The 13524-nt window shown below is 53.9% G+C and overlaps 2 protein-coding genes across 5 annotated transcripts; one reads left to right on the top strand and one right to left on the bottom strand.

Moving 5' to 3' along the window:
- Positions 1–788: 788 nt before the first annotated feature.
- On the bottom strand, positions 789–13157 carry LOC122387906 (putative Dol-P-Glc:Glc(2)Man(9)GlcNAc(2)-PP-Dol alpha-1,2-glucosyltransferase). Of its 4 annotated transcripts, none has more exons than XM_043378565.1 (7): positions 13123–13157; positions 5607–5922; positions 4717–4899; positions 4067–4232; positions 3221–3375; positions 2583–2840; positions 789–2011 (listed from the first exon to the last, which is right to left on the bottom strand). In XM_043378565.1, exons 2-7 carry the CDS (start codon positions 5772–5774, stop codon positions 1535–1537), a joined length of 1407 nt encoding a protein of 468 aa, XP_043234500.1. In that variant the 5' UTR covers positions 5775–5922; positions 13123–13157; the 3' UTR covers positions 789–1534. The 4 variants fall into 4 exon arrangements, with proteins under 4 accessions (XP_043234500.1, XP_043234518.1, XP_043234492.1 ...); XM_043378583.1 differs by having other exon boundaries at positions 5607–5826; positions 12997–13124; XM_043378557.1 differs by lacking the exon at positions 13123–13157 and adding an exon at positions 12997–13097.
- On the top strand, positions 6708–8278 carry LOC122387928. Its single transcript, XM_043378595.1, has 2 exons — positions 6708–6763; positions 7472–8278. Exons 1-2 carry the CDS (start codon positions 6749–6751, stop codon positions 8024–8026), a joined length of 570 nt encoding a protein of 189 aa, XP_043234530.1. The 5' UTR covers positions 6708–6748; the 3' UTR covers positions 8027–8278.
- Positions 13158–13524: the final 367 nt, after the last annotated feature.

Raw genomic sequence — 13524 nt, 5'->3', positions numbered from 1 at the left:
TAGCGCAAACAAAGTCTACATTATTGCCTTAGCCGCGCAGGTTACAGGCGAGTGCAGGTGATCGACCCGCCACGCAGTCTGACGGAGTTGGTAATGTTCCCGCTGGCTAAGGCCTGAACTCTTCATACGGTAGTCCTCCCACTAGTCTGAACTTCCCAGTCTATGGTCGTCCGCCCGCCAGTCTGAAGTCTCCAGTCTACGCTCATCCGCCCGTCAGTCTGAACTCTGGACTGAACTCCCCAGGCTCAGTCTTCCGTCATCCGCCCTCTACCTAGTCTGGACTCCCCAGTCTACGGTCGTCCGTCCAGCGCACAGCTCAGACCAGAACGGTCGTGACTTGGCCAAACTGGACCGGAAACGGAGGGATCGAATTCCTCAATAACCAGTCTACATCCCAGCATCTGAAATGGAGATCAACAGTAGCGGCGGAACACCCTCAATTAAGGGGGGGGGGGGGCACTGCCGACTTTTGGTCCCATTCTTCCCATGCAACGCCTATAGGGCTAATGTTAAAATGCCAAAATCAAAGGGGGGCACGGTGCCCCGGTGCCCTCCCCGTTCCGCCGCATATGGAGATCAGATATTTTTCCAGGCTGACCTTCCTGTATAAATTATTCATTATTCTCAACTCCTGAAAAATATAAAAATGTTTATCATCAGTGGATCTAAAGAAAATAATTATATGTTTCAATACATTTCGCCTTTGTAACACCCTTCACCCCTCGAGCCGCTCAGAGCCAACAAAGGGACGCTGCAACACACCCGTCAGCAAAATGTACCCAGGTAAAGAAGGCATTTGACCCATATTTTATTGACCATTTTTCCTCAACAACACGCACATGCCATGTCTGTAAAAATCAATATAAACACACAAACAACAAAATAAAAATAACAAAGATCAACAAATCGTTCATCTTTTTCCTGCTCTGCTGACCATCTAATACGTGATGAAAGGAAAACTTCATCAATGACACCGCATGCACCACATGCACCCTCAATGTGTCGTGTGACTTACGAAGTCCCCAATGGAAACGTTCGTGTGGGGACGTCTCTGTGGCCTTTCGTCAGTGCCCCAATTCGTTATCCCTGTGGCAATGTCCCACTTTTTGGAATTAGAGCGCACATGGCCAAAGGCAAGGACCGACCGCGCTGCGGCACATCAGTGGCCGCTGCGAGTAGTAAAGTACATAATCTTGGCCGCTGCTACTGACTGCACCACAGTGAACGGCGGACCGAGGAACCTGAGACACGGCGCACTGGAGTTCACTGGGGACACTGCCGTCCGTCCGTCCGGTCACCAGATGACCCTCTGCACCCCGTCCGGTCACCAGATGACCCTCTACACCCCCGTCCGGTCACCAGATTATTCGCTGCACCCCCGGCTGGTCACCAGATGACCCTCTGCACCCCGTCCGGTCACCAGATGACCCTTTGCACCCCGTCCGGTCACCAATGACCCTCTGCACCCCGTCCGATCACCATATGATTCGCTGCACCCGTCCGGTCACCAGATGATTCGCTGCACCCCGTCCGGTCACCAGATGATTCGCTGCACCCCCGGCTGGTCATCCCAGGTGAACGTTTTCACGGTAAACAGGTAGAGGACGGCGGCGTTGACGGCGGCGTACAGGGCGCACTCGGCGAGCAGGGCGGCGCTGCCGGGCGGCCGCAGCTGCAGCCGCCACAGCAGGAACGGCACGATGAAGTAGCGGAACTCGAGCAGCCGCTGCGGCACCAGCACCAGCGCCGTGCCGGCCGCCAGCGCGGCGCGCTGCAGCAGCGGGCGCCGGGCGCCGCCGGCCGCCAGCAGCGCCAGCGTGGCCGCCGACACGGGCACCAGCGTCAGCCGCAGAGTCCGGTGGCCCAGCCAGCGGCGCCACGCGTAGAACGCCACGTGCCGGTTGTCGGCCAGCAGGTAGGGGTGCGGCGCGCCGGCCGACTGTAGCAGCAGCGTCAGGCCGGCGGCCAGCGCGGCCCACAGCGCCGGCCGGGCGCGCACAGTCGCCAACATCTGTCGGCGAGAGAGACGGGGCGGGGCGCCGGCACCGTCAGTCGGCCGGCCTCCGCGGGGTCACCGGCCCGCCCGCAGCGGTTCACACTACTGGCAACTGAGCGCACTCGGTACCTGGTCAGTGGTCACCTGTTCAGGGACACCCGGTGGTTGTCTATCTCACTCCCATGACCCCCCGCACTCCCGACGGCAGCTTACAGCTGGTGACTTCCATTATCGGTCACCTAACTTATAAATCAGTCCCGGGGCGTAACCCCTTTACGTACTCAGCGGTCTGACCGGCTCTCTGTGACCTTGGGTCTGTTCCAGTCGCACTTCCTAACACCTCTAAACTCCTCCAAGAGCAAGATAGAGGAGGGAGTCCGGAGCAGGGCACTCCTTGGCTTTGTAGGGGCTAGAGCTGCCATTGGAACAGGGAAACAATCTTGGAGGAGTTTAGAGGTGTTAGGAAATGCGACTGGAACAGACCCCTTGTAACTGATGAGTTGACCCCCTGTGACCTGACCGGGTGACTGCGATCTCTCATCTGTGACCTCAGACCCGGTGATCGGACCCCCGTGTCCCCTCTGACCTGCCGGGCGGACTCGACCATCAGCGGCGCCAGCCACACGGCCGACGTGGCCAGGAAGTAGAGCAGCTGCGGCGCGTTGAGCACCGCCTCGTGCGCCGACCGGTCGCCCACCACCAGCGCGCCGTTCCACGCCACAAAGGCGACAAACGCGGCGCACACGGCGCCGTACTGCACGCCCTCGTACACCACATCGGTGAGCGCCTCGGCCAGCGCCAGCGGGTCGTGGCGCGCCTGCGACCAGTAGAAGTGCAACACCTCCTGGCCGGCGGACAGACGGACGGAGCGGGGCGTCAGCAGACAGAGCGGGGCGCCAGGGGAGAGAGAGGAGCGCCTGGGGACGGCGCCAGGGGCCCACCGAGACGGCAGTGCGCAAGAGACAGACACAAACAACACATCTCACCCACAGGTGAGCCCCACTGGGCTTCAGAACTAATAACAACCAGTGAAAAATATTAAATAGAGAAATATTCAAATGCACAGCCAGAAGTAACAGATGTGTTCATATTGCGAATCACAGGGCATCCTACGTACTAAATCCTACTATCCTACTATTTTACTACATACTGTACTAAAGAAGCGGAACATGCAGCCGGTCCCCGCGGGTGACGGACCCGTCTGGCGGCTGACCGCCTGCTCACCCGGACGATTCTGGGGGAGCTCGGGTCGACGGGCCGCCGGCGCGGAGCCGACCGGGCCGCCGTCAGCGCCGCCACCATGGCGTCCGTGCAGGCGAACGCGCCCACCACCGCCACCCAGATGACATTACTCTGCCGGACCAGCACCGAAACGGCGCCTGGAACAGACCGGGCGGCGGGCAGCCGTCACAGGCAGCGTCAACACTGTCACCGAATTACTGATTGTGCCGCGGTCATCTTATTCATGAAATACGGTACTCAATTTACGTAAACGTACGAAAGGTTAAGTATCATAAGCGTCAGTTTAGTTCGTATCATGAGGCAACAGTCAGAGGATATTCGACGGGTCAGCCGTTACACGATAAGAGGATCAGAAGTCAGTTACATGACAAAAAGGTCGGTAGTTAGGGATGAGGGGTCTGCAGCACTACAGTCAGCAGTCAGATGATTAGGTCAGCAGCCAGAGTGCAGGAGAGTCACCAGTCACACGCAGGGACGTCTGTGCGTCTGACCGACTGTCTGACTGACTGACTGAGTATCTGTCTACTGTCTGTCTCTGACTGACTGCCTGCCTGCTTGTCTGACTGACTGCCTGACTGACTGACTGCCTGACTGACTGACTGACTGGTTGGCTGCCTGACTGACTGACTGACTGACTGACTGCCTGCCTGCCTGACTGACTGTAACTAACTGACTGACTGACTGACTGACTGACTGACTGACTGACTGACTGACTGACTGCCTGACTGCCTGCCTGCCTGCCTGCCTGCCTGACTGACTGTAACTGACTGACTGCCTGCCTGACTGACTGACTGACGGACTGACTGACTGACTGACTGACTGACTGACCGATGGCGGCGGCCGCGCCCGGCTGCCGGTGCAGGTGCAGCGAGTACATCAGCAGCACCAGCAGCGTGGACGCCATGTCCGTGTAGTAGAGGAACGAGAACGTGTACAGCACCGGGAACGAGGCCAGCGAGAGCGCCGCCACCAGGTGGCGCCACTCGCGCCGCTCCTGGAACGGCACAGCCGCACAAACCAGCGTCACCGGCCCGCAGCTGATATAGGGTGACCACTCCCGCTCCGGCTCGGATCTGATACAGGGAGACCACTCCAGTCACCGGCCCGCAGCTGATATCGGGGAGAGCGCCCACCCCCATCACCGGCCCGCCGCGGCGGCGACAGAAGTAACTAGTGAACCCATACACACCAATCGCCGCACCAAGGCCAATGCGTATCGGAATGAGCGCATCTTCATATCAAATTCATTACCAATGCTTAGGCCAGCTGATCGAAGCTCGATTAGACATCGCTGGGTGGGTTATTAATGAGATTCCAGCATGCCTGCAACACAAGGGCTTGGGTACAGAGCAATACATTTTCACCGTAATAGGAGCATTCCCTTGACACCGGGAGATGTTTGACCCCTATGGAAATGTTTCCAGCCGCAGACTGGGCAGAGTGGCGGCGCGGGGCGGATACTGTCGGCGGCACCTCACCTGCTCGGCGTTGAGCACCTTCAGGATGCTGTAGAGGGTGATCAGCGTGCCGACCGAGAATAGCAGGTTCACCAGGCGCAGCAGGTAGAGCGAGCACGCGGGCCGCTGTAGACCGGACGTGTATCCGAGCACACCCACCGACAGCAGGTACAGGCCCGGCAGCGTGGTGATCTTGTCATCCCACTGCGGCACACAGAGCGGAGACCGGCGCCGGGTCAGTCACAGGTCAGTCACCGGGGCAGTCACAGGTCAGTCACCGGGGCAGTCACCGGGTCAGTCACCGGGTCTGTCACCGGGTCAGTCACCGGTCAGCCACTGGGTCTGTCACCGGTTCAACGTCCGTCACCGGGTCTGTCACCGGGACAGTCACAGGGACAGTTAACGGGTCAATCACTGGGTCTGTCACCGGGTCAGTCACAGGGACAGTTAACGGGTCAGCCACTGAGTCTGTCACCGGGTCAGTCACTTGTTCACCGTCATCGGGCCAGTCGCTGATTGAAGATCGTTCGCCCGTCCCTTCAAATTACGAATGCCGTTATCCCGTGCCTCATTTTCTCTATAAAAAAAACGCAAGGATAATTTACTTTTTACGTTCCTATGCATGCAACGACGGGAAAATAAGCACTAAAATTGTGTGTGTGTTTCAACACATTTCTGAGACCGAAACAGACGCTAAGCCACTGATATAGCGAGCCGCCAGCAGCAGCCACCGAGACGGGCTGTTCCATTGGGCTCTGTCGGTGCCGGGGTAATTACATTGATAGCTACCTACACTCAGGGGTTTGTCTATAAAAAGACCATCGGGGAGCGGACAAACTGCATTCAGTTTGACAAGGGTTTGCTTTCCTTAGTGTCTCGCGCGTCTGCCGCCGCGCTGCCAGTCGGCTGACCTGGGTGAAGTTTCCGGCGCAGTAGCGCTGGCACTGCGGCACGTGGAACGCCTCGTCGATGAAGGGCGTCGGCTGGAGGTGGTACACGTGGTGGAACACGAGCGTGGCCGTGCCGGCGAACACAGCCACCGTGGCCAGCAGGCCGGCCGTGTGCCACTGCACCTGCATGGCCGGCCGAGACGGACCGGGCGCCGCCTGAGACAGCCGGTACGGGCGCCGCCTGAGACACAGCCACACAGCGCCGTCTGAGACACAGCCGCACACCTGAGACACGGCCGGTCCGGGCGCCGCCTGAGACACAGCCGCACAGCGCCGCCTGAAACACAGCCGCACAGTTAACAGAGATGGAAGCAGCTCACAGAAACGGTAAAGCACAGATCACAGGGACAGTAACGCATATAGCACAGAGACAGTAATTATTACCGGTGAATGATTGATGCCGGTGTTGACAGGAGCGGCTCAGTGGACAACAGGCTCTGTGCAATGGTCACGTCAGTGCGAGCTCACGGTGCACCGGTGTTTGGAAATTGGAGATCAGCGCCACATCAGTGACATTAACCCGCTCCCACAAAATCAGCAGGTAACTCGCAGACCGGGGCCGCTCACGAACAATTAAAAAGAAAAAGGTAGTTAACGCTTACTATATTTAGTGATAGGTATGAAACTTTTGGATTCATAAAAAGCCCCCCCCCTCCACCCTAAAAAAAACTTCAGGTTCCAAATAGCATTCGTATTAGCCCTGTAGAGGAAGAACTGCCTGGCGAGACAATGGGATGGAAAAAAATGCATCTCACCACTGCAAAGAATATTAGCGGGCTAATTAATTTTCCGGCGAGTGCCAATATTCCAGTTGTTGACGGGGTGAAACAGAGCCGACTGGTGCCGAGCGGGACAGGCAGGCGCAGCCCAGATGAGCTGTCGGCCTTGAGCAGGCAGTATCGCCGGTGCCATCTTCATCTGGGGCGGGCTGTTTTTGCGAGGCGCCTGTGCAATTCTGCGCGATCCTGCGGGACCGCGCCCAGACGGCCGTGTCGCCGCCGGCGGCCGGCCTGCTCCCCTAGGTGGGTATATAATCCACCGCGGCGGTCCCCAAAACAGCAGCAGCAGCAGCAGCAGGCGGGACACCGGACCAGAGCGCAGACATGAAGCTCCTCGTGGTAAGTGGCGCAAAATGCTTCATAGCGTAGGCAGTACTCTTCTTATTCCGGTTTGATTCAATTACGTCTTCCCCATTATGCCCGAAAGTCTTAGTTGTAACTGAGGACAGTTGGTACCTGGTGAGAAAGGTTACACTGCATCCAGCCAGCGTCGCCTTCACTTGCAATATGTGAAACTTCCGGGAGTAATGCCAGTATTCATACCGGCTAGCAGCGGGAGAAGGTGTGGACTGGTGGGTCCGTGTATTATGCAACAGGCTTCACTTAGCGGACGCCAGGGCCCGTAGTCATTCATTCAATATTTAGACTTAGTTTCAACCTGTTAAAAAAACAATTTTTAGCACTCCTTGCATCACTACTTGCAATTTTAGACACCCCATTCCGTGGCTCCCGTGGATGTCTTTTTCTTCTTTGCCTGGGCCTGCCAGCTATCACCGAGTCAAGGAACTCAGTGGCAGAAAGTCTACGGCTCGCGCCGTTCAGGTAACATCAGACCAAAGGGGAATTTGTAAGTCCAAGATACCAGTATCATTATCTACTGTGGCACAACAACGGTAGGTACTTCGGAGCTAAAACGAGTCCGTAATTGCATGTAGCATATGACATTGGCATTAACTAGTCCCTGAACTGTTTGGACTGCTACAGTAGCTCTGTGTCGGGCTACCCCGGCTCGGCTGACCCGTGCGCTGACCGCCCGCTGTCGGCCAGGTGGCGCTGCTGTGTGCGGCCGTCTCGCGCGGCCAGCCGGCCGGCTGGAGCGGCGCGCTGGCCGGCTGGCAGCGCTGGAGCCGCGCCGCCACCTCCCCGCACACGTTCGCCGACAGCATCGGCCGCTCGGCGCGCTCGCAGAGCGCCCTGCTCGGCGTCACCGACAACCAGTACCGCTACATCGACGCCGAGGGCACGGTGCGCACCGTCAAATACTGGGCCGACACGCCCAGCCTGCGGTCGTCCGGCGCGCACACTCAGCACAGCCCCCAGCTGCGGATGGCGGCGCCCGCACCGGCGCCCGTCCAGGACACACCCGAGGTGGCCGCCGCCAAGGCCCAGTTCCTGGCCACGTTCCGGATGGCCCAGCAGGGCGTGATACCGGCGCCCGTCCAGGACACACCCGAGGTGGCCGCCGCCAAAGCCGAGTTCATGGCCAAGTTCCGCGCCGCTCAGAGGGCCCAGCGGAAGAGACGGTCCGTGACGGTGGGCCTCAGCCATACACCAGCCTCAACGGCGCTGCTGCCAGGAGCCTACTGGAGTCCACTCTACTGAGATGCTGCCAGGAGCCTACTGGAGTCCACTCTACTGAGATGCTGCCAGGAGCCTACGGGAGTCAACTCTACCGAGCTGCTGCCAGGAGCCTACAGGGGTTCACACTATTGAGTTGCTGTCAACATTCTATTGTATTCTCATGAGCTGCTGTTAGCAACAATCAGCGATGTCTAAGGTGTGCTAGATTCATGCCAGTGAATGTTTGCACTAAATGTTGCACTAAATGCACTAAATGTTGGTGTGACAGGCTGCAGAACCTGATATTTGGGTGCTGAAGTTATCCGACTCCTGACTAGATGGTCCACACTCTGCAGCTGTCCAGAGCACCTGCATAACAATTAACAATCAAAACAATGAATAACAACTGTTTAGCCTGTCAACCGTTAGCCTGTCCCGTAGCTCAGTTGGTACAGCACCGGACTTCCAGTAGTGACTAGTTAGACTGGGTTCAAGTTGCTCCGGCTCTCGATATTTGACTTCTGATGGGCATGGTCTGCGGTTGGTGGGAGCAGCAGCAGCTAGTTGAAGACAGCTGAGGGAGTGAGACAGGCTGTCTGGCTATGAGGGGCACACTGAACTTTGGCATCAAAATTTCCGGTCACCTGAAACTGTACAATCGGACAGTAGGGTTCAAGGTCTACACAACAAGCTCTGCTTAGCGTGGGCTCCGGCTCTGCTAGTGCACCCAACACTCCAGCTAAATTTATAAAAAACGAGCAATAATAAATGAATCCCAGCACCAGGAACATTCCCTCCCCTTCAACTTTTGATGTGATCATATTTAGAAGGGGAGAGTGGGGAAAGATGCCCAGGGGTTGGCAATGTCATGTATTATTCGAAAAATGACGATCAGAAAGCAAAAACTTGCAGTTTCAACGGAAGTCGACATCACTTTTCTCCAAAAAAATAGCACACTCTCGTGCCTGAAACGTGATAACTTTTTTTTTGCCATTAATCCGCGAGTTGCTGGGGGGGGGGGGGGCGTTAAACGCCCCCACTTTTTTCGTCGCGCTATAGCACAAAAACGGCGAGCCGCAGGCGCGCCAAAATTTGGGTAGGTACCTGTAGGGAATTGATTGAAGTTAAGTGACAAAGTTTCAAAAAATCGGTCTAAAAATTTTTGAGGTATAAAGGTTTTAGTAACGATGATTTCTGAGTACCTATTCGACCAAAAACGGCATATGTTAAAAAAATCATATAAAATCACAGAAAAAGATACAGACATGCCGTAAACGCCATTAGACTGCCAATTCCATGAACAATCAAATGGCTATCTTCGATTTTTTTAACATCGTTCCGCATTTTCCAAAATCTTGAACTGAATCTTGGCGATTTCTCATGACTACTTCACGACCATGATACATGCATTTCTTAAATTGAACTTTTTGAACCAAACACGTACACATATGATAAAATTAATGTCACCATCGTGTTCTACGCCCAAAATTACCCATAAAACATGTGTCACAGGTTGCGAATATCAGTTTTGATTTTCGGGGACATTAGCCTACCTGGTTGACCTGACCTTGACCCTGACCTATGCTTGACTTACCCCTACATGGATCTGACACTGTTGTAGGCCTTATATGATGGCTTGTGCACCGTTTTGACAGAGTTTATGACGAGAGACGCCCATTGCGAGGTTCTGAAGTCTGAAAGCCCGATTTCAGATGTTTGACCTGACCTTGACCCCACCTGTGACCTCAAAATTCAACTTTAAAGTACTCAGCTGAAGCATCTCGTCCCGTTCTTTCGTTTGCCGCCTCGTCAGTAGCGGCGGAACACCTTCAATTAGGGGGGGGGGGGGCATTACCGACTTTTGGTCCCATTCTTTCCATGCAACGCCCATGGGGCTAATGTTAAAATGCCAAAATCAAAGGGGGCACGGTGCCCCGGTGACCTCCCCGTTCCGCCACCTATGCGCCTCGTGCGTTTCGCTACGCCAATTGGTTCTCAAGTTATCGGCTGGGGGCGTTTAACGCCCCCCCCCCCCCCCCAGCAAACGGCAGGTGGCGAAATACCCCTGCAACTGCCGGGTTAAGCATTTTGCTGAAAAAGTGAAAGGGGGCATCTTACCACAGAGGGTGAAAAAGACGCCCTCTGGCGTTGGGGAAGATCACTAAACGCCATCGTAATTCGTAAGGTCCCTCAAAAGTAGTCGTGAGGGGCTTCAGAGGTCATCGTTAGGGCCATCATAGTCCAGCGCGGCCAAACAAGCCTCCATGGGGGCGTTCAAAGACTGTTGTCGGGTCCTTATAGGTCTTCATGAAGTTTGAGGGCCCTCAAGCCCATCATGGGGACCTCAGATGCCAGCACGGCCCGTGGAGCCAGCGTGGGAGCCCTCAAAGGATGTAGTGAGGGGCCTTGGAGCCAATAATGGGGCCCACAGAGGCCGTCATGACTGAGGGCTCTCAGAGTCAGATGCCACCCAAAAAGTCTCTGTGTGGGCTGAGAGACCAGCATGTGGAGCACCCGACCATATTGGACTCTCAATAGTCCCAGATCTGCTTTTGTCTCTCATCACAGGTATGTCATAAATGATTCAATGGGTTGCTTGAAGGACATCCTACAGATTAAGGGGGGGAGCGTCTTTCCCCATCAGGGCAGGGGACATCTTTCCCCAAGGTAGGTACTTAATTTACATTTAATCAGTACAATTTCTTAGCCATAAAACTACACCCTGAAACAAAATGTTTGGGACACAGTACACGCATGTTGATGTATCACGATCATAGCAAAGGAATAAAAATTACTTATCTTCTTCAATATTTACAATGTTTTGACACCAAAATATTTTTTGAAAGCAGCAAATAAAAGACATGCAATCAACTGCCAACCGTTGCCCAACTGAGCTTCACAAATTTTTGTGCAGTTAACAAGGCAGGCTTCCGTTTTAGTCCAAGAACATTAATTTCCAGATTCGATTCTTTATTTTGCCGCTAGAGGGGGTGGGGCGTCTTTCCCACCCTGGGCATCTTACCCCACTCTCCCCAATTCAAATTGGTAGAGCGAAACAGTCGGCATGTATGGATAGAATCTGAAAACAGGGCACTGAAAGGCATATAAATCATGTGATTACCGTGAAATTTTCCACCGTTAAGTACCTTACCTTAATTTGATCGGAATTTAGAGGCCACTTGGCCTGTAGGGAACCGTTCTCATCGAGCTCTTGACATATTTGACCTTTCTAACTCCTATCAGGTATCTTGTACCTGATGTTTGCCCAGTGGGCATCCAGTCTTGATTTGAACTGCTCAATAGAAGCAGCGTCCACGACCGTTTGAGGCAAGCCATTCCAATCATTGACGACCCTAACACTGAACGATTTCCTCCTTGATCTGGTGTCGGCTCTGGGCTTCTGGACCTTCTGCGAGTGACCTCGAGTTCGGCCGTCCGTGGCAGCAGTAAAGAAATCTTCAGGAGCCAAATCAACGCCTCCATGGAACAGCTGGTACATTTGTATCATGTCGCCTCGCCGCCGACGATAGAACAGTGAAGGCAGTTTCAGTGTTTGTAGGCGCTCTTCATAGGGAAGGTGTCTGATTGAGGTTACCAGGCGCGTTGCTCTCCTCTGGACTCGCTCAATTGACAGTTGATCAGCACGATTGAACGGGCCCTACGCCACATTGCCGAATTCCAAGTGTGGGCGTACCAGTGTCTTGTAAACAGTGGAAGGGATGACTTGTCGATGAGCTCGAACAATCGCCTGATGATTCCCAGGAGCTGGTTGGCCTTGGCCGCAGCAGCAGCAGCCTGTTTGCGAAACTTCAGCGAAGAGTCCACGTGGACAACAAGATCGCGTTCAGCTTTAACCGCCTGCAATTCGACTCCTCCAATAGTGTATTTGATCCGAGGGTTGTGGCGACCCAGATACAGGATTTTGCATTTCCCCTCGTTGAATGGGAGCTGCCAGCGGTCGGACCATGCCACCAGAGCATCGATGTCGCCTTGGAGACATGTCGTTGCCGTTGGGACTTGCACCAACTGCATGGGCGATGGTTGGGCAGAGTGGTCTCTGCCATCTCCGTTAGGAGCGACAGCCACCTCTCCCTCCGCATCAGCCTCAGGCAGGGCACCACCGGTGTTCCGACTATGCGCATCCTTCGCCGGTTGGGTATGTTGGGTGGGGTGGTCTCTGGCAGCTCTAGGAGCGACAGCCAACCCCTCAACCTCGGCGGCTTCTGAGGAGACTCTGTTTTGTATTTTCCGGTAGAGCTTTGTGTCGTCAGCAAACATCTTCACCGAGCAGTCGACCACAGAGGGCCGAGGGGATGTCGTTCACAAACAGCAGGAACAGGAGGGGCCCCAGGACTGATCCTTGAGGGACCCCGCTCCTGACTGCAGCGGGTTCCGAGTGGCTTCTGTTCACGACTAGGTACTTCTTGCTTGCGTCCGGATAAGAATGCCTGTATCCACTGAAGAAGATTGCCTGAGATACTAGAGCACCTTAGTTTTTTAGTAGACGCGTGTGAGGGACTGCGTCAAACGCCTTTCGGAAGTCCAGGTATGCCACGTCAACAGAGTCACCTTGTTCAAGTATGTTGGTCCCATTCCTCCAGCACCTCGAGAAGCTGTGAGCTGCAGGACCTTCTGGGACGGAACCCATGTTGGTGTCTAGACAGCTGGCCGGTGGAGGTCAGGAACTCAATCAGCTCGTCGCGCACCAGTGATTAAGTGCCCTGAAGATTAGGGTTTTCACGTGACAAATTTGAGAGCCTTGATCAAATCGCCCCAGGCACCCTGCTTTAAGATTCCACCCCCATGTATGGTAATCATCCTACTGACACGGATGCGAAAAATCAATGACACCGCTAATTATCCCCATAAACCTAAAAGTACCAATGAAAAAAAATGTTGATATGCAACAGATGCAGGATAGAATCTGAGATGCAGCTTGATAATTAATTAAAGCCAAGACCTACAAATGTTATTGATGAAATGCACGTTAACTAATAAAGACGGTAACTCACACAAACGGTATATAGAGAACTGCCAAGTGCCAAGGTACCTATATAAAAACACTGAACTGCTCACACTGACACCTATCTGTAAGAATCTTGCTCACAAAACAAACACACCCAAAAAACACCACTCACACTATCTGTCAAGGCCCTCTATCTGTAAGAATCTTGACTCACACAACAGTATGCACGGAGAATACTGATCATTTATTTGAATCTATTTCGCAGAATCTGTCTCTTATTTTTGAAACCATATTACGCTACCAAATTGAAAACATTTACAATATGAAATAAAAAGCCAAATATCCAAGTATCACCTTTAAATACAGGTCTATGGTTAGTTGGTTTACAGTTTTAAATATCTAAAAATAGATGAAAAATTTGATTTTCATTAAATCAAATTGAAATTAGAAGAAATTTTGACCGTAATTTGATCAGATATTAGAGAAAATACGTACAGTGGAAAGGAAAACTTTGCTCAAGATTTCCAACTTATTTTTATTCTTTAAAAGACAAAAAAAAATGCATACATCAATA

This window comes from Amphibalanus amphitrite, unplaced genomic scaffold, assembly GCF_019059575.1.
Source record: "Amphibalanus amphitrite isolate SeventyFive unplaced genomic scaffold, NRLGWU_Aamphi_draft 000017F_arrow, whole genome shotgun sequence".
In the NCBI taxonomy this organism is placed as follows: domain Eukaryota; kingdom Metazoa; phylum Arthropoda; class Thecostraca; order Balanomorpha; family Balanidae; genus Amphibalanus; species Amphibalanus amphitrite.
Note: the sequence above shows the minus strand (reverse complement) of the source record. Positions and strands in the feature narration are given on the sequence as shown.